Source organism: Urocitellus parryii, chromosome 6 (genome assembly GCF_045843805.1).
Source record: "Urocitellus parryii isolate mUroPar1 chromosome 6, mUroPar1.hap1, whole genome shotgun sequence".
Classification (NCBI taxonomy): domain Eukaryota; kingdom Metazoa; phylum Chordata; class Mammalia; order Rodentia; family Sciuridae; genus Urocitellus; species Urocitellus parryii.
In genome coordinates, this window is record NC_135536.1 from 189,626,883 (window position 1) to 189,654,466 (window position 27,584).

At 46.1% G+C, this 27,584-nt stretch overlaps 1 protein-coding gene across 6 annotated transcripts in view; it reads left to right on the top strand.

Moving 5' to 3' along the window:
* The window catches only part of Bcas1 (brain enriched myelin associated protein 1), an 85,272-nt gene that overhangs the window by 9,262 nt on the left and 48,426 nt on the right, over window positions 1-27,584 (top strand). For all 6 annotated transcript variants that reach the window (XM_077800084.1, XM_026391022.2, XM_077800086.1 and 3 more), the window contains exon 4: window positions 5,940-6,487. In XM_077800084.1, the coding sequence (XP_077656210.1) occupies window positions 5,940-6,487 (548 nt within the window). The remainder of the gene's footprint in view (window positions 1-5,939; window positions 6,488-27,584) is intronic.

Below are 27,584 nucleotides of genomic sequence, written 5' to 3' on the forward strand. Positions count from 1 at the left end.
ACTTCACCCTACTGTCAAGCACTGCTGGAGGAACTGGGCTGTAATCAGGAGGTACCCAGGCTTTGTCCACTTGGGGCGTCCATGCTAGTGGGGAGGAAGCAGAAAAAGAGGAATTCCAGTAGCCCCGGGGATGTGCTCCTTCACCAGCAGGTGCCTGAAACCTCCCATAGCACCAAACCTATCGAGATTAGGTTGTTTCCGATACATGCATACCTATGATGAAGTTTAATTTGTAACCGGGCACAGTAAGAGAGTAACAATAACTAATAAACCAAGAATAACAGTATGCTGCACTATCATAAAAGCTATGTCAATGTGGTCTCTCCCAAACTATTTTAATTTCTCATCGCACTATGCTGTAATCATGTTTTGGGACTGCAGTTGACCACACGTTACTGAAACCATGATAATCAAAATCACAGACATGGGGGAACTACTGCTCTGAAATCAATCCAGAGAGCAGCAGATGCTCTCTGTACTTGGGAGAGTGAAGGAGGGTGAGCAGGTGGACTTCCCTCAGATAGGTGGTCAAGGAAGCCTCCACCGACTTGAGGCCTGAACGATTCGGAGGGAGCCATGGGAAGATCTTGGAGGGAAACGTTCACAGCTGGAAAGATCAGGTAGCACATGAACAGCTTCAGGTGGGAACGGTTCGTATACTGAGTGTGTGAGGAAGAGCACAGTGTGACCTGGGGTTCTAGGGGCTGGGGTCCAGGGTCGTGTCGGGACTGGATTTTAGTCAGGGTGAGGCCTTCTTTGTATGTTTTTTTTTTTTCAGGAAAATGACATCACCTAATTTCCATTTAAAACAAAAATCATATCCCAGTGTTTCCTAGATGTGAGAATGTATACCACCCACCCACCCCCGCATCTGTGTGAAGTTTTTCTTGGAAATCCGTCCATGCTATGAACCCAACCTTGTCCACTTCATTCTTCTCCCCTCCTTTCCCGTCCTCCTTCCTTTCCTGTTCTTGCTCCCGCTGTCCTGTGTCATTATGAGTTGGAACGTTGGAATCGGGCAAACATGGGTCTGACCCTGACTCCACCCCTTATGAGTTGGACAGTGTTAGAAACTCTCCTCCGACCTCAGTCTCCCCACCTGTACAGTGGGGGTGCCACGGCCCCCAGCCTGTGGCGATGTCAAGGTGCCTTCATGAATGACCTTTTCACACGGCACACACTCCCGGCTGCCTGACTCCTGGAACACTCCCAGAATGTGGGCTGGTGGTTTTGCAGTTGCACCAAGTGAAAATTTCAGCCCTGACACTTGAAAAACAGCAGCAACAGCAGATAAGCCTTCCTTGGATGTTCTGAATACTGCAATACCAACGCAGGGGTACATGCACCCTCAGAACTCTGATGAAGCCCCTGTTTAGACTAAGAAAACCTGGTGCTTGGCAGATGATGAGGATATTCTAGAAGCTTCTGGCTTCTTGCTCTTAAAAGCCTTTCCAGAGCACTCGAGTTTGCAGGTGAAACCATTTGAATCATTCCTCCCCTTCTGGCCTACATTGAGAAATAGAAAATAATCATCATAGTAATAGGATAAAAATAGAACAAAGACAACCAACTACTGATTCCTGAACATCACCCACCCACCAGCATGTGTCAGGCACTTTATAGGGAATAATTCGATGAATCCTCACAATTGGCCTTTGAGGAAGGCTCTGTTACTTTCATGTCCATTTAATAAGAAAACTAAGGCATAAAGAGTCCATGTAACTTACCCAGCCACCCAATTAGTGACTGAGAGATTGAAAATCAAAACTGGGTCCCTCTGATCCACAATCTAAGTTCTTTACAGTTACCCGCAGATGTTCCTGGGATTGTTTCCAATCACACATCTAGATAAAATCACTTCCTTTAAAAGAACACATGCACAGTACAAAGTACCTTTTCTGCATGAAAGAGGTCAAACTTTTCGGCTTCACCTTCTAAGTATTTGGTAGCTGCCATTTGCAAATATTCTTACTTGATTTCCTTTTTTCTTCTTAGACTTTTTTTCTCCTCCATGAAAAGTAAAATCTCTTTGCTATGTCATCTGCTTGTCTGCTTTCCAAGAACATTTTTTTATTGAAACCAGATTTAAGATGGGTTTCCCCCAAGATTTTTCATAGGAACTGAAAGCTCAGTTCCAGTCTTCTAGAAGGAACGTACTTCTTCCATGATAATGTGGAGAAGCATGTAAATATGCCCTATCTTTGCAAGAGGACAAAACTTGTAACTCCAACGGCATTTCTCCTAACTCAATTCACACAGATTGGTTTTGTGTGTGTGTGTGTGTGTGTGTGTGTGTGAGTGTGTTTTAGAACATATTTTATCTGTTTTAAGAGTTGGTATCCAAGGTCTCAGATGACTGTAATCTCTCTTTCCCTTATGGATTTTCTCCCTTTTTGTTAAGATGAAATGTTAGAGAATGCATTTCATGTACCCCCAACTTCACAGAGCTCACTGGGTCTTTGGACACATTTGAAGAGCTTAGAGACCGCTCCCTTAGGGGAGAGTTGATTCCTACTAAATAACAAGAGAAACAGGTACTGGCCAATTCCCTGAAATTCTCTCTGAATCACTGAGTATGTGCTCAATTTAAACTAACAAGGAGGCGGGGAGGTAATGTTGGCTCATGTGACACTAAAATCCAATTTCAGGCACAGCTGGATGTCCAAGTGATATCATTGGGAGTCTACATTCTGGATTTCCTGTCTCTGCCTTCATCTGTTGGTCACTACCCCAATGTTGTAGCCAAAGCCAGCACCACCTCTAGATGTATGACCTGGTGGATTGCCAACCCCAGCACAAAGGGCACAATTTTCTTCTGGTAGGTTTAGCCAAAGACCCAGGACTTATTTTTTATTAATTAAGCTTAGATCATGTGCCCACCTAGGACTTGAGCATCTTAGCAAGGAAAATGGGAACCCAGGTGATCAACCGGGGGGTGCCTCCCCAAGGTTGGAGTTGGAGCTTTAGTGGTCATGGAATGTGCCATCTAAGGACACTGAGTTATTATTAAGTCATTGAAAACACCTTGTCGATTTTCTGATACCAAGAGCTATTGTTTTATTTATTTATTTATTTATGACAGCAAAATGCCTTACAATTCTTATTATACATAGACAGCACAATTTTTCATATCTCTGGTTGTATACAAAGTATTTCACACCAATTCGTGTCTCCATACATGTACTTTGGATAATAATGATCATCACATCCCACCTTCATTTCTAACCCCACGCCCCCTCCCTTCCCCTCCCAACCCTCTGCCCTCTCTAGAGTTCGTCTATTCCTCCCATGCTCCCCCTCCTACCCCACTATGAATCAGCCTCCTTATATCGAAGAAAACCAAGAGCTATTGTTTACATCTGCTAATATACATGGGATTCGCCCTTTAGCAAAGCAAAATTCTGGTACTTTTTAAAAAAGTCTATCTATGGGACGTTGGGCTTCTTTTCCATAGAAAGAAATGTCTCTAGCATTGACACTCTCACAACCAGTTCTGTGGTTCCCAGCCAGGGAGTGAGGAACACAGAAAGCAGACTGAAAGGAGCCAGTTGATGCTCTTGGCATTTTGAAAGTCCCTTCCTTGTTCTGCGCCCAGCCTCTTCCTTTTTGTCAACTGTTTCCTCTACTCCTGGTGTGGCCCATGCCCACAAGTCATTTATATCCTCTCTGAATGTGTCAGAGCTGCCTCCTGTGCTCACCAGGTGCCCTGCTCCATCTGTCACTTCTCCCTCTGTCCTTCTCTCTCCCGCAGCACCTACCTCCAGTACCAATTCCTGGATCACAGGTAAAAGGTGGAGAAGAGCCAGCAGCTGAGCTAGGGGCCTTGAGGTCGGGGTGTAGGAGGAACCCCAGCACTCACCAGCCTCTGGCCTGGTCTTCTACCACTTCCTTGCCCCTCTGTGTTGATGGAGGAGGCTGCCGTGCTAAGCAAGAATCCAGCTCCCTCTCTCCTGTGTGTTTGCTCCTGACTTTAGACACTATGAGATATTAGAGTTTGGCAAAAACAATTACCAATGAGAGAGAGAGAGAGAGAGAGAGAGAGAGAGAGAGAGAGAGGGAGAGGGAGAGAGGGAGAGGTGATTGCCATATATTAAGGTACAATATAAGCAAGGGAGCCTTCCCTTTCCCTTTACCCTTGTCTGTCTTCCTATCAACATATTAAGAAGCATCTCCTGACCAAGTGAATCAAACACAATGCCGTGTTATGAAAGGCAGGGGAGGAGTTTTAAAAGTAACCAGGGGGCCTGTCACTTTATGAGGTGCACGCCATGGTAAAGGCATTGTGCCAAGTCCTTTGTGCGAGGTTCCCCTGGCGTCAGTCATGGCAAGCCTGCGAGGAAGCCACGAATGTTCCCGTTTTACAAATGAGGAAATGCTGAGAATTTTAGAGACTTGCTCAAGACCACATGGTTCATCAAGGGAGGGCCCAGAAGATCTTTAATGGTGATTCCCAAATTCTTGCTATCCTCCGCCGCCCCACTTCCCCAAAACACACTGCTTAAAGGGGAAAGCAGCTCAATTAAGTTGAGGCAGAGGGCAAAGCACAAACAGGCGGGTGTTGGGAAAGTGCTCCTCCAGGGAAGAGGTCTAGTTCTACTGGGGTCTGAGGTCCGACTAGCCTTCCTGGGAAGACATCTGCTTAGCTGGTCTTCAAAGTGCAAACTTTGCCAGTATTACTTGTATCAATCTGCAAAACTTTTTCTTGGTGGTGATGGGGGCAGTGCCAGGGATTGAACTCGGGGGCACTGGTCCACTGAACCATCTCCCCAGACCTATTTTATATTTTATTTAAAGACAGGGTCTTGGGCTGGAGATGTGGCTCAGCGGTAGCGCGCTCGCCTGGCATGCGTGCGGCCCAGGTTCGATCCTCAGCACCACATACCAACAAAGATGTTGTATCCACCGAGAGCTGAAAAATAAATATTAAAAAAAATAATAAAAAATAAAAAAATAAAGACAGGGTCTTGCTGAGTTGCTTAGACCCTCACCTTTGCTGAGGCTGGCTTTGAACTCGTGATCCTCCTGCCTCAGCATCCCAAGATGCTAGGATCACAGGTATGCACCACAGCGCCCAGCAATCTGCAACACTTTTAACCGTTCATGCTAACATGAGAAAGCAATGAAGTTAAGAGTCAGGTTCTACCTGTGCCAGGCTCAGCTACCTCCCAGCTTGCTGGGCAACCCTGAGAAGGTAGATCAACCTCTCTGGATATCAGCTTCTCACTCCTGAGTAATGGTATTGGCTAAGGTTCACTACATTTAGAACACTTAGTATAGTACTGACCCCCTCCTTTGTACTTTAACAATATCAACTCATGTAATCTTCCTAACAAAATTATGAGGCAGGTTCTATTATTTGCCTTATTTTGCTAGAAAATTGAAGCAGAGAAAAAATAAATAACTTGGATTCAAATGGAGTCTAACTCAGTGGTTCTTAAACATGAGTGTCTCCTTGGGGGACATTGGGCAAAATCTGGAGATGTGTTTGGTGGTCACAAGAAGGGAATACTACTGGCATCCACCCAATAGTACCAGGCCAGAGATCTCCATAATAAAGAATGACTGATCCCAAAAGTTAACCTTGGGGAGTTCCAAAGACCTTAATCTATTTCCGGAGATCCAGGCTCCTAACCACTGTCCGATAAATGCTTCTCCCATCTTCCTGTGGAGATAGAAGACAACTGTGGCTGGGTGTCACTCAGGCAGTGCCTGACCCCTAGGGATTGCCCTCCCGCCAACCTGCCGTGCCCCTCCTGGGAAGAGCAGGTCACTGGGCATCTGGATGGCGAACTTCTGCTTTGGGAGCAGCTGGAGAAAGCAAGGTCCCCGTTTGCATGGCGGCCTTTGTGTGCCTTTGTGTATCAACAGTTTGGAGTCCATTATTCATCCTGGAATTTCCTGGCTCGTTGAATGACCTCTGTTTATGTTTGTGTTTACAGTGGATCTGGGCATAAGCATGCAGGAGGATAATGTGACCACTTCTTCCCCCAAGACAATGGAGATGGGCGCTGTGGCCGATGCCAACGGAAAGAATCTTGGGAAAGAGGCCAAACCCGAGGCACCAGCTGCTAAATCTCGTTTTTTCTTGACTCTCTCTCGGCCTGTACCAGGACGTACCGGAGACCAAGGCACGGATTCATCCAGCGGACCCGCGAAGCTTGATGTCAGCTCCAATAACGCTCCGGGGAACAAAGACCCGAGTGAGGAGCCCGCGCTTCCGGGCGCAGCTGCACCGGGCAGGGCCGCGGATAAAACCCCAGGGCGGACCCCTGCCCCGGACCAGGCCCTGTCTGCCCCCGGGGCACCCGAGTCAGGGGCGGCCCCCGCCAAGGACACCAGCTTTTTTGACAAATTATTCAAACTGGACAAGGGACGGGACAAGGCAGCAGCTGACATCCAGGAGGAGGCCAGGAGGGCAGAGAGCGAGGACCAGGCGGAGGAGGCCCCCGGAGGCCCGGGGCAGGGCGATGCGGTCCCTGCAGGGAAGGTAAGAGCGCGTGCCAGGACCCGGGGCGCCCAGGGTGCGCTGCAGACCTGATGGGCCAAGACCCCAGACAGGGGCACATGCATCACCCTACAGTCACCCCGGGTCCTAGACAGGGGTCAAGCCGTGCACCCCTCTAGGACAAATAGCAGAGGGTTGTTTCTTTGGGCAGAAACATCTGTTTGGAGAACAATAACAGCTGGGACATCTGTTTTATGTAAAAGAAAAGAGAAGGTGAGTTACATGCAGATGAACCCGTCCTTCCATTTATCAGAGACGAGGCAGACAGGTCGCATTTATGATCACTGGAGTCCGGACAGAAAGGCATTAGTGGAATAAAAATGGTTCCTAAAAGACTTAAATCCCCTGCCTGGTCTCAGCAGCGTGTTTGACATACGGTGTGGTTTCAGGCATTAGCTGGGACACATTTCATGCTTTGCTCAGAAGAACCTGGATTGATCTTTAACTATCTCTTGCAGGAAGGTGTCATTTACAGCTCCACAGACTACTTTATGTATTGGTTACTTTCCAACAAGCTAAATTAATACTTTTGTAAAAAGTATATTTTTTTTAAAGGTGATATCCTGAATCCTGAGCAAAGAAAGCCAAGCTCTTTTGACAGTAAAGAGAGCATTTAACCTTGAAAGAGTTTGCTTGTATTCTGGGCAGGAAAATAACTCCTTGAATGTGGAAGAAAATAGAAGTCAATACAGGGTATTTTTGAAGCACTCCTTTTCTTGGTTAACAGACATTTTCAATAACAATATTTTTCAAAATGTAAGCATAAAGTAGGAGCTTCTAGTTAAATATAGAACAAAGAAAAAAACAGATGGGCTCAGGTTTTATGACATGGTTAAATATCACCACTGTCAATATATTTGTCTTAATGACAACTTAATGATGTACAGCTAAGATGCTAATAACACTGGCTTTCATCTTTTGAGTCCTTATAATATTCAAGGCTGTGTTCTAAGCACTGTGCATATATTGTTTTTCTTAATGAAAATGAGTATCACATTAATCAATGGTTTTAATGCATCTGGGGTGCTGTAAAGCATCATATTGAGACTATTAGACACCAGCCAAAAATTCTGGACATTTGAAATTGGGAAAACATGTGAAGACTTCACATGTGAAGACTCTTACCAGCAGCATTCTGCTGTTCCTATAAATTTGTAGAGAGGGGCGTGGTATTGTGGATTGAACCCAGGACACTTAACCACTGAGCCACATCCCCATCCCTTTTTATTTTTTATTTTGAGACAGGATCTCTCTAAGTTACTTGGAGCCTCACTTAGTTGCTGAGACTGGTCTCAAACTTGCAATCCTTCTGCCTGAGCCTCCTGCCTGGGGTGACAGGCATGTACCCCCATGCCCAGTCCTATAAATTTTGACTGAAAGTATTTTCAAAATTTTTTTCAGAAGTTGAAAAAGAAAAGTCCCTTCAAATGCCCACTTCCCAAGCTGTACCAGTTCAAGGAGTCAATTGAATAGCTTTTGGATTAATAAAAAGTGAGTCTTCAGATGTGCCCAGGAGCAGCCTGAGACACAGAGCTACTGTGGTGGACAGGGTTAGGGTGTTTACTCTAAGGAGTTTGGTGTTCAGTAAGGAAACACGAATAAATAAACCTGTGATGGCTGTCCAGGGTGCTCAGTGCTGTGCAGGGTGCTCCATGCTGTGCTGAGGAAGCAGTGCTGCGGGGTGGCTAGACTCAGGAGGATTCACCGCCCCCCACCCCAGCCAGGGAGCAGTGGATCAGACAGACACCCCAGGAGCCTAAGAGGCCCTGGTCTGAGGTTGTCAACTGCTGTTTGGTTCTCATGAGCATTGGAGAGACTGCTTGCTCCCTTTCCCTGAGCAGAGAAGCACTGTGGAGTTGTCATTTTGGCCATGACTTCCAAAGCTATTCTGAGGTTGCCATTTTTTTTGATAGTCGGGTATTCCTGGGGTGTGGGCATCAAAGCCCATCCATTGCCTGAGTCAGGAAAAGACTGAGTTATTTGCGAAAGGAATGAAGGGCTGTTTTCCCATCTTTGCCCAGTTGCCTGATGACTCATCCAAATCCCCATCTTTGTAAGCCAGTTCTGCATCTGATCCTGAATGTATGTGACCATAAAACTCCAGCCCTTTCAACTCACTCTTCATCTAAGAAAAGTTCCGGGGTTTTGTTTTCTTTCTTGTTTCTTTCTTTTTTTTTTTTTTTTTTTTTTTTTTGCTTTGCAATACTGGGGATTGAATCCAGGGGACTACACTCCCAACCCTTTTTAGTTTATTTTGAGACAGGGTAGTGCTAAGTTGCTGAGGCCTACCTTGAACTTACGAAAGTTCAACTCAGCCTCCTGAGTTTACTGGGATTACAGATGTGTGCCACCATCACACCTGGCTCAGAGTTGTGCTTTATTATCTCAGCTTCCTTTATTGAAAAAAAAAACCCACTCAAGAGTTGGCAACTCTATTTGTGGAATGGATTTCAAGGTGAGATCTGAGCCCAAAGGTGGGGGCTTGTGTTGGAACCATGGGAGGTATCTAGCACAGCAAACCCAGGAGTGATATTGTGAAGTTGCAATAATCTCTCAGGTTACCCCAAAATTATAACCTGCTTTCCTTTCTGGATAAGTGAGCTAGTGCCCTCCAATTTACCAATGAAATCTGCATCTGATTTTGTTACAATATGCTGCGAATTTCCATCTTGGGTTGGTGGTAATTTGAAATATTCAGTGCTCAACCTGCATGATGTACACATAAAACATGAAAAAAGGTGAAGAAATAGGCATTTCTCCATCAACCTGGGAACTTGTGTGATTTTCAAATGCACACGTCTTGAAGAATTTTTAACCCCCAAAATGGGCTTCTGATTTGTTAAGGTTTCTCAGCAGATCCCTGGCTACACAGTCCTGTATTCAGAGGGGGGACCAATTGTTCTGTAAGTGCCATGAGAGAACACAGCCCTCAGAAAGTAAGAATAAAACTTCACAGTCAACGGCTTTCTGGGTGGGGGCACCACCAGAAAATGTCCTACGCATAGACAGGATGCAATGTATTGACTCAGAATTCTTAGGGTAAATTATGTTCTGGGCTCATCAGCTGTCCCCCTCCCCCTCCCATAACCCTCCCCCCAACTTTCACCACTTGCTCCTCAGTGGATTGGAATTCCAGCCACAAAGCCACAGGACTGTGAATTGGGAAAGAGATGCCACTATTTCATTCTGGGGGGGAAGCACACAAATCTTCTGTGTTTTCAGAATGACAATCTTATTTTTGTGCCTCATAAAACTACATTCAGAGCATCACATCATTAAAACAAGGCAAGAATTCACGAACAAATGAAGCCTTTACTACACAGGCCAAAGAAAAGATAAATTATATGCCTGAAAGGTTCCACTGAGCTGTGATTCACACAAACCAACGTGTTGGCAGGGCTGAGGTTTTTCCCCTCTTCCCCCTCCTGAACCCAAGTTCTAAGATAAGCATTTAAGAGATTCATCACGCATGCACAAAGTGATCATGCAATGGAAATTTGACCTTTATTGGTTTAAAAAAAAAAAAGAACAAAAAGAAAAACACACTAAGTTTCTTCTTCTTTTCCACATGGTCCTCCCCAGAGGTGTCTGAGCCGGGAAGGGCCGGGTGGGGGGTGCATAAAGTGTTACCATGTACCGTGGGACAAAGAGAATGTTTCATTTAAAATTTTAGTTAAATTCTGCCATTATTATTTAAACACCTACCTTGTGCAAAGCACGAAAGATAAATCACATTTCTAGTTCTTTGAGGAGCATATCACCTAATAAGAAAAATGATCTTTATAGTGATATCACGATAAGTACGTTGAACCTCAAATTTGCTCGGGCTACGGATGTTAAGAACCATGCCCAGTGTTCCTGCCTCCTCTTTTTTTCCTCCCTTGAACACACTCCATTCAAGCTTTGGTTAAGGCTGCCATGATGCTGTGCCTGCCCCCTGCCCTCCTCACAGCTGCCAAATACCCAAAGTCTCAGCACTTATCCCAGAGGATCTGATCTCAGTTGCATCCGTGCGGCAGGCCACACCTTCCTTCTTGAAGCATCCTCCTCATTTGGTTTCCAGGTCCTCCACCTCCCTGGCCTCTGCTCCTGGTGTCCTTGCTCATCTTATCACCCAATTGTCAGAGCTCCCCATGGTCCTGTTCTTGGGTGTCTTCTCTAAATACACTTCCTTGAAAATCCCCCAGGTCCCTCGTGCCTGAATGTAGTGACCTGCTGACCAGATCTACCCCTGAAGTCGGACCTCAGTGTCCAGCTTCCTCTCGGCGGGTCTGCTTGAATTTCTTCACCTCCCTGTGAATATCCACGGCCCACCTCCGCCACAGCGTGTCCCCAGCTGAACTCTTCATTCACCACCCAGAGCAGCTTGCCCTGGGCATGGTCCACGGCTTTGCTCATCTCAGTCAATGGCAGCTGCCTCCTGCCACTGATCCCTAGTGGTAGAATGGGAACCAAAGAGCCCAGGTTCCCAGGGTCCTTTTCCACATGGCATTTAGCACTGAATTAAAATGTAGACACTGAAGTCAAGTAGTCTGGGCTTTCTCTCTGCCTGCGTCACCGCCTGGCTTTGCAACCTTGGGCAAGCTACTTAACCTTCCTGAGCCTCAGGGTTTTTTTTTTGTTGTTGTTGTTGTTGTTGTTTTAATTGGTAAAGTGGGGATCATGATAGTATTTAGCACATTTTCACGTGATTCACACTTGTGAACATTAAATGAGATACGTTATATATTTAGCACTGAGAAATTACATTTTGATAAAGGAGAAACGCTAGCTATTATTAGCATCATGGATTTCCTCCCCGCCGACTGCTCCATATTTTATTCTTGCTACCTTTCATTCCTGCAGTTCTCAACCCAAACTCTCAGAGATAGCACAATTGGATCTAATCTGAGAGCTGTTACGAAATGCACGAGGCTAACTTGGCGAAAGATGCACAAGTTGTGAAGTTATTTGGGGACTTAAAGCCCGTACTCCAGGCCCAATTCCTTAGTCTGACAGTCAAGTGTTTCCACAACCTTTCCTGTGCCCATTCCCCCAACTGTATTTTCCCCTGGCCTCTTGAATTTCTGCAGTCACTGTGGCCAGCGTTTGACTTGGGTGGTGGCCATCTGCTTCCCAGGATTCTCTCTACCTTTCTCTCTCTTTTCCTGTTAATCAAAAGTTAACTTCAGCTACAAGTGTCAAGTTCTTCCTGAAGTGACAAGATGCCCCCATTCCCAGGTGGTTTCTGACAATATGAAGTCCTCAACTGTCTTTCTTTCTGCTATGTGTTAAGTCAAACTCTGTGACGAAATCACTTTGAAGGGATCATCTCATGAACCCCCATCAAAACTTACAAGAAAATTCCTTCATTTTCACCTTTTTACAGATGAAGAAATCAAAAGTTCAGAGAAACAAAGTCACTCAGTCCAAGTCACACAGCTAAAGCAAAACTAGAATCATCCAGGTCCAAAATCTGTCTTCTTTTTTCCTTTCTTCCTTTACATACACATTTATACATGTATATATACTCACATACCAGAATTGAACCCAGGGATGCTTCACCACTGAGCCACATCCTCAACCCTTTTCATTTTTAATTTTGAGGCAGGATCTCACTAAGTTGCTGAGGCCAGCCTCAAACTTGCAATCCTCCTGCCTTTGCAAAAATCTGTATTCTTAAACACTCAATACTAATGTTTTTACTAATTGTTTGATTGTAGATTCTGTGTTGAAGGAACCGCTGAGCTAGAGCCAGTCCAATTGTTTGAAATTCGTGCAATAAAGGCTGCAACTTATACAACGTTGAATAATATTTCATTTGAGGAAGTGTGATTCAAAAAGTTAATATATGCAAAATGGGAAATGCCAGGTTAATCCCAAATTTAAAGATCAAAAAAATGAGTCACCTAGTTCCCACATCAGAAGGCCAAGTGAGTTATACACTGTGGTTTTTAATTTGTTTTGCTTTTTACCTTATGGCCACCAGGTGTGACATTTGGATGAGTAAAGGGAACTACTCTCCTAAAGGCTTCATTAGTGAAGAAGGAAAAGTCCGTCTTCAATTAGGCATGTTAGGAGCAGGCAGGGCCTTCTGCATAACTCTATAATTGTGATGAATTTAGCATCAAGGAACATTTTTCCCATATTTTCATTGGTGCGTTATAGCTGTACATACTGGTGGGATTTGTTATTACATATTCGCACATGCACACATTATGAAAGTAGAATTTAGCCAGCACGTCCCCTCTCTCCTTCTCCATCTCCTCCTCCCTTCCCCCAGTTCCTTTCCTCGACAAATCTTCCTTTGATCTTCGTGAGATCCACCCCCTTTCTTTTCCTTTTTCCTCTCTAACTTCCACATTAGACGGAAAACATTTGACCCTTGACCTTCTAAGTTTGGCTTATTTTACTTAACATAATGGTCTCAAGTTCTATCCATTTTCCTGAAAATGACAAAATTTCATGTATATATACTCAAATACCAGAATTGAACCCAGGGATGCTTCACCCTGAGCCACATCCTCAGCCCTTTTCATTTTTAATTTTGAGGCAGGATCTCACTCAGTTGTTGAGGCCAGCCTCAAACTGGCCCTCAGCAACTTAGTGAGAATTTCATTTTTCTTTATGGTTGAATAAAACTCCATTGTGTAGATGTAAAACACATTTTTTAATCCATTCTTCTATCGATGGACACCGAGGCTGGTTCCATAGTTTGGCTGTTGTGAATTGTGCAGCTGTAAACGTGGGTGTGCCTGTCTCACTGTAGTCAGATGACTTAGGATGGGTACTGAGGGGTGGTATAGCTGGGTCACATGGTGGTCCCATGCCTAGTCTTTTGAGGAACCTCCATAGCGACTTTCCATGGTAGCACCAGGAAACATTAGATATGGGATTCCACTGCAGCAGTAAGCATTTTGCATCCGTTGTCTGCTTTGAGCCTTATAACAATGCAAGGTAGACATTCAGTGCCAACTTTGTATCTTTAGTGTGTGGAGCAGCTGGAGGCTGCCAGGCACCCCCATCCAGGAACGACTCCAGTTCACCCCCTAGACTAGCTTCCAACTTGACCATGGCCCCACAGTAAGAAGCAGGTGCCAATTCTTCACCTAATACACATGCACATGCACAAACTGAAGGTCACAAAGTAATTCCATTTTTATAGCATGTCATACAGGCTAGTATTTTCTAATTTTTATATTTTAGTCTTTTTGGGTTTATAATGCTGGTTTTGACTCACCAAATCGTTTTCCAGTCCACTAATGGTAAAAAATTAGAGTTTGAAGAACGCTGTTCTATCACAGTGACCCTTTGCACATATCCGCATGGTGGTCTTAAGGGGTGTGATGGTCCCTTGTGCAGCTGGCGCTCCCGATGGCTGTGCACACTGGCTGCAGGGGTGCTCTTTTGGCGAACCTGGAAATGGCCAAGATGCTACACCTCAAATTACTACCTTTTGAAGACCATTAGGATATGCTGTTGGGAATATTATCTGTCTTGCCTAACATAACTTTAAATAGAAAGTGATTTCAAAATGCAGGAGTGGTATGCACGCTTTCCCTGGGATAAACTGCCGTCACCCATTGAAACTCTCTGTTTGATCTTTAGCCTGTTATGGTGTTGATCAAATTGAAATCCAGTGAATTGACTCATCGTTCCCTCCAGGGTTAGCCTGTCTAGCTCATTCCTTCAAAGCCTGTAATAATCGCTAATTTATAGAGAGTTCAGGAAGTCACAGAAAGGTGAAATGCCTTGAGGGAGATCATTTGGGTAGCAAGTGGCAGAGCTGGAATTCGTTACAGGCCCCACATGCTTAACCACTGTGTCTGGAAGTTCAAAATGAGGAAATGCCTTGAAACTTGAAATATCATATATTCTTTTAAATTTTCTGAAGTTCTATATTCTCCCGAACATCAGTCCAACGAGATGGGCCAAGAAATAGGGCTCCACCACCAAAACATTTCAGAAAATACTATTTGCTTTCCTCCTGAAAACTCAGCAGACACCAGCCTTCGAAAGGTCCTGAGAAGTCCTGCAGCAAGTATATCTGTTTAACCTTCACCAAGTGTTTTCAGACTTAATTAGGCTCTGAGCCATCTGACAAGTAGAGCAAGACCTTCAGAAGAGCCGTTCCAGCAAACACCAACCAGGCATTTAGAGCCAGCTGGAAAGTGAGGGGTGACCGTCTTTTGAAATGGCGTATTTACTCAACACCTCGCCCAAGTCCCCACCCCTCCCTAGTGCCCCCTAATAGTGCAGCCACTGAGCCGTCTTTCATTACAGCACTCACAGGTGGTAGAATTGAGGGTCAAGTAAAATACATCCATCCCAAACTATTTCCCCATAGCACTTACTTCAAGCTGAAGCTGCTTAGGGGGCGTCTGCTTACTAGTCTGCCATTCCACCCTGAGCATCCATCAGTCAGCAGATGTTCAACAATAAACAGGAGGAGGAGTACTCTCACTTAGTCACTCAACACACACACGAGTGCCTTCTTTGTGTTAGAAATATGAATTCCAGATTCCAACATGAGTAGAACAGAACACACCATGGACACTTTCACACTAGTGGAAAGATCAACAATTAAAAAAAGAATAAGAAAAGAAACAAGCAAACCATTCCAGGGTAGGAAAAAGAATGGGAGAAAAATAAAGAAAGTTTTGAAATAGGACATGGAGAAAAGAGGAGAATGTCAGCTGAAATTGGTGGGGCAGAGGCAGGAAAGAGATTTACTTAAAAGTGCAGGACTAAGTTGTGACTTTTTCTCCTTTTGTATGATGCCAAACAATTCTAAGGTCATGTGCAGCTGGCTTCTGGCAGCGTTCAAACCAGCTCTCTCACTATTGGGAAGTGTTGGGTGAAGAGACAGGAAACCTGTTCTAGCTATGGGGTATCAGCTTCTGCATTTTGAGGCAGCTTTTTTGAAGTTGGGTATTTTTCCTCTAGTAAGGTTCAGTGCCGTCGTCAGTGTAGAGGCCACACCTGTTGGAACACAGGCACCTTCTACAAACCCTTTTCTCCAGTGTAGCCCATCCTAGGAATCACCCTCGGCCCACCCCTGGCCAGGCGCAAATGTATTTTTCTATTTCAAATTATACCTAAATGGACTGTATTTAAGCATGTGCTGACTCACATAGCATGGGACTATCCCCCAAAGTAATGGCTGCTGCCGAAATAGGAGCACAAGAGGGACACTGCATGGCTAAGTTCTCTACCCACTTTCCCAAGCGGTTGTAAGTCAGGCCAATGGAAGTCAAGCTGACAAAAGTCACTTGCCCCTCAAATAGGAGGTGTTGAGAGAGAAAATGGGAAGTCTCCTTTACAAGGAGTAAACATTGCTTTCTTAGATAACTGTCTGTCCTCCCCCATGCCCACGCAAGCATCTGGTTTATTTCATCCTACAAATGCCACCTGTCCGTGTGAGAACAGCTGTGGGTTGATGAGGATCTATCATGTAAAAGCCCCATGTTGGACTTCCACCGAGAAGATGTGGGATGAGGTTGGTGTTGTTTTGTTTTGTTTTGTTTTGTTTTGTTTTGTTTTGTGGTACTAGAGTTTGAACCCAGGGCCTTGCACGTGCTAGACGATTGCTCTAAGGAATGAGTTTCAGGGTGCTGAGATGATACCCATGGAGTGGGGAACAGCAGTGATGTGATCTACAATGAAGAGCCTCTCCGGATCCTTCAGCCTGTCTTGGTTCAGTTAGTATAAGAGGCTAAAATTAACAAGATTGTGTCTCTCTTCCCCCAAAAGAGGAAGAAAAATGGGTAAATGGAAATTTTTAGACCTCGTGTACTAGGCTTAAATTCCCTTCTTAGAAAACATCACAGAAAGCAATGAAAATCTAGGTTTTATTTTAATTTTCCCCAAAGTCTCTGATAATTTCCCAGATCATCATCTCTGATAATTTCACCTGGATCATTCTAGGAATCTCATTTTAACCATATACTTCAGCAACACGAAATTTTAAAGTTTTAAAGCACACACGCTTCTGCACTGAGACAGTCTACACTTAGGAAGTGATTGAAAAGTGGAGCAAAATGTTATAAACAAAAACAAAAAAACCCTCCAGTATTATTTGTAAAAGAAAAGTTGAGGGGCTGGGGATGTGGCTCAAGCGGTAGCGCGCTCGCCTGGCATGCGTGTGGCACGGGTTCAATCCTCAGCACCACATACCAACAAAGATGTTGTGTCCACCGAGAACTAAAAAATAAATATTAAAAATTCTCTCTCTCTCTCTCTCTCTCTCTCTCTCTCTCTCTCTCTCTCTCTCTCTCTCTCTCCTCTCTCACTCTCTCTTTAAAAAAAAAAAAAAAAAAAAGTTGAGAAGGCTGAAAGACCCTCAAGGAGAGCTTTCCTGAGGGTTACGGTGCACCATGCGTCCAACCCCATAATCAAGGCAGGCCAAGAGGCAGAGGTTGACCCGTGGATGCAGTCACACAGAACAGAATAGAATGACCTCTTTGGGGTAGAAACCACTTCCACCTGCCTGCCCACATTTATATCCATGCCTTCACCTAAGGGGAGTGTGGAATGAAAATTTGCAAACTGATAATAGCACTTATTTTTTCATAATGGCCTGAGGGATATACTTTCCCACTTTTTATTTATCAATATTGTCTCTTTTCTGTAAAAGGGGTAGTGAGTGTAGTGAACCCTCGGAAGCAGAGGAAAATGCTCCAGTCTAGGTAATTCCCCGCCTCCTCCACTAGGCGGCGCTGTGAGGCCGGAAAAATCCCGGAGCTCCGGAAACTGCGCGGGAGTTAGGGGGTGGGGGGGTCCTGGTCACAGTGGCTCCAAAAGGAATACCCAGAGCAATCCGTGCGGACTGTGCGTGGCAAGTCCTTGTTCACGAATAACACTGACTCTTAAAATACGCTTATGGCCGATGTGAAGCCATCTCCAGAGGAAACTCGGAGAGAGATTTTTGTGCCAAATGGGCAGCTGGGGAATCACCTTCATAATCGGCATTTCCTACGGTGGCACCATTTGGGTTTTGTCCCTGTTGTCGCCATGGGCTTGAAAGATGCAGATGCACTTTTATCAGGCTTGGATAGGCACAGTGGGGAAAATAAAAGTAAGCACTTCCTACGTTGGTATGCGTTTATTGACGCTCCTTAGGTGGCCGAGAGCTTCCTATTAAGAAAGAAAAAGAGAGAGAGAGAGAGAGAGAGAGAGAGAGAGAGAGAGAGAGAGAGAGAGACTTCAGTCTGTTTAGGAAATGTTCAGATTCCGCAAAACGCTTTTAGCCCTTGGTCCTAGTGTCCCTCCTGCTTGCTAATCTACCTTCCTCTGAAGACAAGCTGGAGGATGAATTCTAGCTTGGAGAATTGACCAGGCCTTTTTTTTTCTTGCTGTGTCTGGGACAGTGCTCTGGGGAGGAGTAAAGTGTAGCCTCAGTGACCGCTGGACGCCTGGTAGGTTCAACCCTGGACATCCGACGGGGAGGGAGGAAACAGATCCCTCTTTCCTTTCATCCCAGGCAGCATGTGGCTTGAATTTCCAGCAGATGGGAAGGAGTGAAGCGAGGGTGGGATGGGACCAACTTCTGCTTTGCAGACACGTGTTCCCGTGTGGGTCCCGTCTTAGGGTCTGCTCGAGGCATTGCCCTCGGTGAAGGTTCCGAGCGAATCGGTGCACAGCAGAGATCCAGAGAGGTGCCTCCGGAGCGCTCCAGACAGGAGCTTCAGCCCGGATCCGGCTTTGCCCTGTGTTTGCACTGTGCTGGCCAAGGCCCGGCCTACCTAGCTAGGTGCAGTGGAGGACGCACAGCTATTATTGTAGAGCATTATTGTAGAGTTCCTAAGGGCTTCATTAGAGCCATCAACTTATGATAAAGCAGAGTTATCTTTCAGCATGACAAGTTGTGATCACTTAAAGAAAAAGAAAACACATTTCTTAGAGAAGAAATACAAATCCACACCACAACTCCTGCCTTCTTAAAAGGAGCGTCTAGGTGTTTCTTTAAGAGCGTTGCTGCTTCATGTGAGTTTTGTTTGCTGAGAATGATTATCTGAGGACCGGATGAGAGTAGCAAAGACAAATTATTTGCTGTCAAGGACAAATAACACTGTCAAGGTGCCGCCTGGGATCAGCAGCCGGAAGGCTGGGTCCTCCTTCCAATTGTGTTTAGCTTGGCCCTGTGGATGTTCTTAGATTTTTTAAACTAGTCATGCACATTCTGTCTTGATTTTAATTTTAGTAGGTAGGACATTCACTTGGATCAAAACAAGAAGTTAGAAAGCACGATCCTTGTCCATGAACACTTCTCCAATAGATAATCAGTTTATATTTTTTAAATGTGTCTTTCTAGGATTTCTCTGAGCATAAATAAGGAAATAAACCACAAATTCTTATTTCTTCTTTTTACACAAATGATAATATAATATGCACTCCATTCTCGTCTATGCTTTTTTTTTTTTCCAGTTAACAATCTTTCTATATCGGCACATAAAGAACTTCCTCATTTGTGACATCTGATATTTCACACATGTGAATTTTAGGTTTAGAATCAACTCTTAGCAGTGGGATTGCTGGGTAGAAGAACACATCCTCTTTAAAAATTTGGCAGGCAATGACAAGCTGCCTTCCATCAGGACTGAATTAATCTGTACTCTTTCCACGGCCCCAGGGTGTTCTTCACCCCACCTGCCCAATGCCCAATGCATCTCTGTGTAAATATTTGATCTTTTCGACTTTTCCATCTTTCTTCTCATGACTTTTAGATTCTGAGTCATAGCTACAAAAACCTTCTCAATACAAAATTATAAGACTCTCCCCATGTTTTCTTGTAGTATTTTCATTCGTTTGGATTTTGTCCTGGTATAACTTGGTGACACCAAGCTAATTTTTTCCCCCAGATGGCTGCTCTGCTGTCCCTACATTTTTATTAAGAAGTCCTTCCATTCGAAGCCTTTGAGATGCCATCTCTATTGCTTACTAAATTCCCATGTGATTCTGGGTAAATAGGTTGTAAGGTTCATGGTAACAGCATGGAAAGGTATATAGCAGGGAAAAGGGAGGGAAGCCAGGAATTGAATGTAGGAAAGCCCCTGGCAAGAAGATAATGGGCAAATAAGTACCGGAGAGAAGGGAAATGAGCTCAGCCAGATCAGGTCTCACCAGCTTCTTACCTCTGAGCCTGGGCTCTCATCCCAGCTCTGCTCTACAACCTCAGGCAAGAAGTTATTCTTTTCATTCATCAAGAACTAAATGGGGCCAGACAGAGTGGCACATGCCTATAATCCCAGTAGCTCAGGAGGATGAGACATGAGGATTTAGAATTCAAAGCCAGCCTCAGTGATTAGCAAAGCCCTAAGCAACTCAATGAGTCCCTATCTCTAAATAAAATATAAAAAAAGGGCTGGGGATGTGGCTCAGTGGGTTCAATCCCTGGTCCCCCCCCCCAAAAAAAAGAACTAAATGGGGGCCAGTCCACGGTGGTGATGCCTGTAATTGCAGCAACTTCAGGAGACTGAGGCAAGAGGATTGAAAGTTCAAGGCCAACCTCAGCAACTTAGCTGTAAGCAACTCAGTGACACCCTATCTCTAAATAGAAAATAAGAAGAGCTGAGGATGTGGCTCAAGGGTCAAGCACTCCTGGGTTCAATCCCAGTACCCAAAAACAAACAAACAAAAAACTAAATACTGAATGGGATCCTTTTTACCTCGCTTCACGTTAAGCCCAACATAAAGATAGTTTGATCATTTTTATTACCATGGACATTCTCCCCTCTCATTTCATATTCCTCAAACAAGTCGTAGCTGGCCCATCACATGGTCGCAGGTTAATTTTACATGTTGACACCTCATGCTAAATCATTAACCACTCCAGACCCAGACTTCTGGAGCTGTCACTCCTCCAGCACTGCCCTGTGAATGTTCTTTTGAACTCTGTCATCTCAGCATTATTGTAGATTCCCATGCCCTTAGTCCACCGTCACCCAGTGGTAACGTCCTGCAGACCCGTGGTGCTGCATCCTGACCAGCTCATTGAGGTGGACACTCATTGCCAACACTACCAGGGGCTTCTGCGGGCCTGCTGTCCGCACACCCACTTCCCCCAACCTCCGCCCTCTTCCTGAGCCCCAGCAGCCCCCAGCACACATGTCCCCCATTCCCAGAGTCCGCTCTTCCATGGAGGTGTATAAATAGAACGTACTCCTTCAAGAGGCATTTATTTTCCATCAGCATAATTCTCCAGGACTGGTGCAGGTCATTGAGTTCATCAGTAGATATTGTCCCCTCCTTCCTGTTCTATTGCTGAGTGGTATTCCATGCTAGGACGGCCCAGTTAGGATAACCTTTCATTCACTGAGAAGAATTTGTTGTTCCCATGTGGGACCTATTACAGACAGAGCTGTATAAACATTAAAGAAGTGGTTTTGTGTGAATTTAACTTTACATTTTTCTAGGAGAAATGCCCAGAGTGCAATTGCTGGTTTTCTTGTTGTTGCATAGTTAGCTTTAGAGAGAGAGAGAGAGAGAGAGAGAGAGAGAGAGAGAGACTGTTGAAATCACTTCTGTCCTGGCTGTATCCCTCACTTTTGTACCAAAAATCTTCAGGTAATGTAGTTTCTCTGCATGATTATCAGCCTTCAGTATTGCTGTTATTCTTTACTTTAGTCATTCTAAAAGAGCGTAGTGACCTCTGGTTTGGTTCTATTTTGCATTTCCCTAGTGAAGCCGGAAAGCATGTCCCAAGCACTTGTTTGCCATCTGTATACATCCCCTGCTGTGATGTCCTGTCACTTGCCTGTTTTCTGACTGGATTTTTGTCTCTTGTTCTGCTGTTGAGTTTTAAGAGTTCTTTCGTACTCCACGTGCGAGTGTCTTGCCAGAGAGATGGTTTGCAAATATTCCCTTCCACCCTCCAGATTGTCTTTTCCTTTGTTTAACGGGATTTTTCACAGCACAGAATCTTAATTTTGACGAAATCCAACTCATGAATTTCCCCCCCCCCTTTTTTAAAAAGGGTTGTGCTTTCAGCAAAATATCTAAAACCTCTTTGCCTGACCACAGAATCCCAGAAATCCTATTTTTTCCTAAGGTTGTGTATTTGTCGTTGTTCACTGAAGTCAGTGGTCGTTTTGAGCTAGTTTTTGCACAGGGGTGAACCGGGTTGAGGTTCTTCCTTTCCCTCCGCGGGTGACTCTAGCACCATCTGTGGAGAAGAGCCTTTCCTTGTTGATTTTATGATGCTGTCAAAAATCAGCTGGGCGTACTTGTGTGGGTCTCCTCCTGGGTTCTCTGTTCTGCAGGATTGCTCTAAGTGCTGGGTGTTTTCTCTTACTAGAGCACCCCTGTCCTCTACTTAGAGAGAACAAGTCTGGGGAGGATTTGGAGGAGCCAGGACCCATTGGTGTTTCTAGGTTGCCGGCTTCTTCGACCCCAAGTCCAGGATATATAAAGACATAAGGCGACCCAGGGACTCAGCCCTGTGCTGCTCCTCAGGTCCCTGGCTGGCCAGCCTTCTCCTCCACACCTTTCAGAGTTCTTCTGTTTGTTTTTAAATAATTTCTAGTGTCTTTTATTGTCCCTTGTGGGAGGAGCAGGAGAAGGTGGCTATCCTCCACCAGAAGGTGTCAGTGCAAGTCTGGAAGTCCAGGAAAAACAACCGCAAAATAAGGGCTCAAGTTCAAGCTGAGAATTTCTATTTGAAAGGCCCCAGAACTCTCACCCAGGAAAATCCCAAGGCGGAGCAGCTGCTGGCACTGCAGCAAGTCCTCTGCTGCTGTCCACGCTATGAGCCAGGGCTGTGGGTGGGCATCAGGGAAGCACCGTGGACACCTTTAGAGGGGTCAGGGCAGAACATGAAGCTGGGGCCTCTGTCCATCATGTCGTCTCCAGTCAGGGCTCTCTACCTGGGTGAAGAGGGATTCACATTGTCCCCTGTGCAGACGGCGCCCCTCACTACAGTTTCCTCCTAATGGCTGCCTACATCCGTGCAGAGCCTGGCAGCCTCGCAACCCATTCCCTTTTGGTCATTCCCCTCTGGTCAGCTTCACAGCATCCCATTTTACTCCCAGGAGGTTTGGTGACTATCCCCATGTGCCCAGCCCTGGGATCACAGAGAAGAATCCCTGTTTTTTGTGAACCTTAGAAAGGTCTGGGTCTGGGCAGGAGCTGGGGGGAGCCCAAATGATCCCCTCCCATTCTCAGTGACGGGCAGTAGGGAGCCCATGAAGCTGGGCAGAGTGGCTCAGAGCTGTAGATGAGCCCCAGGCCCAGCTTCCTAGAGGACCTCGCTGCTGTCACGAGTAGCCCGAGGTCCATGGCCCTCCGTCCCTTTGCCTCGGTTTTCCCTGAGCAGGCCTCCCACCTGCGCTGCACTGGTTTATCTGTATTTCAATCTGGTTTGGTTTCCTCCCTTGCTAGAATTTCAGCTCCTGAGCACAGGAATTTGTCACTCCCTGTCCCAGTGCCTAGACCAATGGGGCCGATATTGGATAAACAGCTCCTTTGCTCCTCCTTCCTGGTACCATCAAAGATGCACTTGCTATGATTCCAAAGTCCACCCCATCCGTGTCAAAATGTCACCCTTGCATACATATTGACATGCCTCCCAGTTCCTTCTGGAACCAAGCCCTGGTCTGACCCATGGAGGGAGGTCCTTGCCCTTTCCCTCCTGTCCCTCAGGCCTGGGGGCTCCAGGAGGATGGATGAGGGAGGAGGCCCACGTCTTCCCGCCTTGCCCGTGCTCTCCCCTAGCTCTTGGGCCTTGCTCTGTGGTGCTCACCCACGTGGGGTCTCTGGGGCACGGGTGCTCCCACTCAAACTGCCCTGTGCCACACACTCCTGGGCCCAGACTCCCCCCAAAGCAGGCACCCAGCGCTTCCTCAGTCCAACTCCCAGTTGTCCTTCCAGCCACCTTGCCTTCACACCCCTTAGCTCAGCTGCCCCGAAGAACCTGCCCTGAAGCCCCCCAGACCCCAAGCCATGCCTGCCTGTATTTCCCACCTTTGCCTCACGCCCCTCTCTCTGCCCCATCTGCACCCCACCAGCCCCTGCACGACCACACTGCCTGGGCTCCAAGGCCCAGGAGGGTGTGCCGCCTTCAAGCCTTCCCTCGTCCGTCTGTCTGGTTCAGTCATTCCCAGGCTTGGTGCACACTGACATGCTTCCTGTTGTGGACCCCAAAGCCTGGCTCCTTTTTCCCTCTTGGAACCAAGAGCAAAACAGAGCAGCCATTAGGCCATGAGGGAGACTTTTATTCTTGGCCAAGAATAGAATTGGGAGATAAATTCACAGGTGGACTTCCCACCCCCCAGGGCCTGGGGGTTATAGGTAAGTACAGGGTCAAAGAGATGGGAGGAAGACTAATAAAGAGGAGGAACTGTAGACACCTAAAAGGGAAGAACATCAGACTCAGCTCTGTAAATCCCACAGGGCTCCAAACAGTGCTGGTGATTAAAAAATCATAATAGCTAACATCTATAGAGTGCCTACTGTATGCCACCCATTGTTCTAAGTCCTTGATGTGGATTATCCCATTTATGAGACCAGCACCCTTGACAGTCAGGTGCTACTCATTTCCCCACTTCTACAAATGAGCAAAGGAGACACGTGTCAGGACACTTGCTGGGAGCGCACAGGAGCCAGGAGTCGAGTCCGGGCCAGCTGGACGCAGGGCCCTGCTGAGGCTGTGTATCCTCTGCACAGCTCATACAGGGTCAGTGTCCCCCACAGATGATGAACAAGGATGCATAAAGGAATGGGTGGAAACGAGGCGTCGTTCCCAGGAGACACCCTAATTAGGCCCAGTGGGGAGCTTCTCAGTCCAGGTTTATTTCTTGTCCCACTTTTCATAATGGCTCATTTTCAAAACAACCTGTTTAATTATACATGATATTTTTATTTAAAATTTACCTTAACTCAGCTTGACTTAAGCAAACACATTCATACTACCAGAGGTTTGAGGCTACAAATATTTTTCTCATGCCCATTGTCTTAGTGTAGGCTGCCATCAAAGTGCCATACCTTATGAATAATAGAAACGGATTTCAGCCACCCTGCAGGCTGGAGGTCTGACAGCAGGGTGCAGCACGGTCGGGCTCTGGTGAGGCCCTCCCTCAGCTTGCAGACTGCTGAACTCTCCTCATATCCTTGAGAGGCAGAAAGGGAAGTAGAGAAGTCTTTGGGGTGTCTTGTTGTAAGGACCCTAATCTTATTCATGAGGGCTCTACTTCTTAATATGGATCATCCTCCAAAAACCCCACCTCCTAATGCCATCACAGTGGAGGTTAGGATTTCAACATGCAAAGTTTGAAGTGACGCAAACTTTCAGTCCATAACACACATTTGAAGAGTAACCTCATGTGTACATGTACCACCAAAATAAAACGAGGCATACCGGCCCTCAACAACCCTTGACAGAAGTTTCAACATCCTCCTGATCAACCGTCCAACAAGTTGGGTCCTAATTATGGCTTGTAATTATAAAAAAATCTAACTCCTATTAGAACCTGTTTTGTAAAAGCACCTCTCTCCGAAAGCAAAAAGCTTCTTGCGTGGAATTAACCAGAAAATTTAATGAGACTGTCAAGGCCGTAGTTTATACTTGCTTATAGTTTTACGAAGCTCCAACTCTTTATGAGGCATTTTACAAGAAGTAAGAAGTCCGTCTCCATTTAGGACATAATCTCAGAGCTGGATGGAGCCTGTGTGAAATACACACACCGTGATCACCTTAAAAATATTCACAGAAATGTGCTTTATGTACCATCCCTCTGAAGCCCTCTTTGTAACACAGAGGGGGACAGTGGATGGCAACAGGCTGGTCTAGGTAGGTAGCTGAGTGCCACATGGGTGCAGAGGGGGACAGTGGATGGCAATTCAGAAGGGAGACAGATCGCTATGGGCAGCTCTACCCACAGGGCTTCAGTGGGAGGGAGCCGGAGCCGTGGCTGAAGGATGGATGCGCTCCCAGGGCCCAGGTGTGGGGAGCCAGGGAAGCTGGTGGAGAAGCATGGTGCTGGAAGGCTAGGGAACGCCTTGCCTCCAGCCACAGGGTTTCTCACAGATCTGTTGTGTGTCAGGAACTTTACCAATTACACGGCGTTTTCATGTTGACATTTGTGTCCCAGAGAGGCTGAGACTCTGGCCGCGTGAGGTCTCTTAACTTGCAGGAAGTGGGGCCAGGTGATGAGTCCACCTGGGTACTGGTGCTTCTGTGAACTCCTTGGTCCTGCTGTGAAGAGCTCAGACATGGTACCTGTCCTCAGAGAGCTCCCAGTCCAGCCGGGAGTGCTGACAAGTGGATAACTGTGGCTCAGCATGCTGGGTACTGAAGAGAGGGAAATGACCAGAACATGTGGGGGTAACATGCTGGGGGGTAGTGGGGCAGCACTCTCATTTCCAAAATGACTTGATCAACCCCAGTCCCTGGGGAAAAAAGCAAAACACTGATTATTGGCAGTTTTCATTCATCCATTTATAAATAATGTCAGTAGCGGGGTCACTATTAACAACAGCAGAATAGAAGCTAACGGCCAAGGTGGAATGACAGGAACTGGCCTCACCCTTCTGCCTGGAACAGATGAAACTGGAACCCAACTACAGCTTCCAAGACACTGGATATCAGGCACCAGGCGCCAGTGATCTCTGGGAAACGGGGAACCAGACGTGTGCCATGACCACCCCTACTCACTGCCAGAGGAGCCCAGCCCCCGAGACCAAGCTCTTGGTAGTTCCTGGGATGATGCTCACATGAGGAAGCTAATGCAGGTGCAAAGGCCCCAAGTGGAAGTCCTCTCTCCATCTTGTGCAGGGCCAGGCCAGGGAGCCGAGTTCCTCACCAGGTCTGGGTCAGAGTCTTCAGGGTAACCCATCCTCACCCGGGGAAATGCCCTCTCTACACCCCGTGGGGCGTTGGTCCTGCCTGACAGATCTGAAATGCAAGGACTGAAAGAATCAGCTCTTTTCAAGTATTTTAATCATATCTAGCACAAAGCCCAAGATGTTTATAGAAATACCAATAATATTCAGAGCCTGGTCAGGGGAGATGCTCATTGTCTGGAACCCGCCAAAAAATATCAGGGAAGCAGGAAAATGTCTCCTGATGTGAGAAAAAGTCAGTGGAAACCAACCAAGAACTGGCTCAGGTGTTAGAACTGGAAGAAAAGGATAAATGGGTTCTGTGTGTTTAAAAACGTTGAATAGAGGCACAGAAGATATATTTTTAAAAAAAAACAAAATCAGACGTCTAGAGATGAAAGCTACAGAGTATGAAGTGGAAATCCACGGATGAGACTCCCAGCAGAGGGGAGAACGCAGATTAGAGGAGTTGGAGACGCAGCTGTGGGCGCTGTCCACAAGCAAACAGGGGAGAAGAATTCCAAGAAGAAAGAGACATCAATATGCTGGACGGTGACTCCACGGCGACGAGAATATGAGCACTTGGAGTCCCTGAAGGAGAGGGGAAAGGAGAAGACAGGATATCTGAAGATGTAATGATAAAAGCTGAAGGTTGCTAGTTTCATTAGCATCATTCGTCCATTTCTAGTTACTGAGCATCTGCCAGGTGCAGGAGAAATACAGGGGAGAAAAGGAACAAAACGCCCACCTTCATTGTTTTTCTACTCTGGAAAAAAACTCCAAAACCAAAATAAGCAGGTGAATATTATATACAGTACAGTCGCTGCACCATGCAGCTGTGACAACCAACATCACCAACACTGCCACATGTCCCCTGGAGGAGGGGAACCAGTGACCCATTAGAAGTGAACTTTGCCAGGAGAAGAAAAATAAGACTGTGAGCACCAACAGGGCATTCTGGGAAGGAGCTGTGGCTATTTAAGGTAGAAGGTGAGGAGAGTCCTCAAGAAAAACGTGACATTTGGGAAGGACTTGAAGGACGTGAGATGGAGTGCTCAGATACAGGGCAGGCGGAAACTCAGATGCACAGGCACTGAGGCAGGAGCCTGTTTGTAGTGTTTGAAGAGCTGCAAGAAGGCTGAGGCCATCTCAGTAGAGTGACCAGGGAAGAACACAGGTCAGCACAGATGTGGATGGGGATGAATGGGGACCGCTCCCTAGGGATGAGCAGAGTCCTGTAGTCACAAGGAGTAAAGAGTGTTGGACAGGCAGGACCACAGTCACC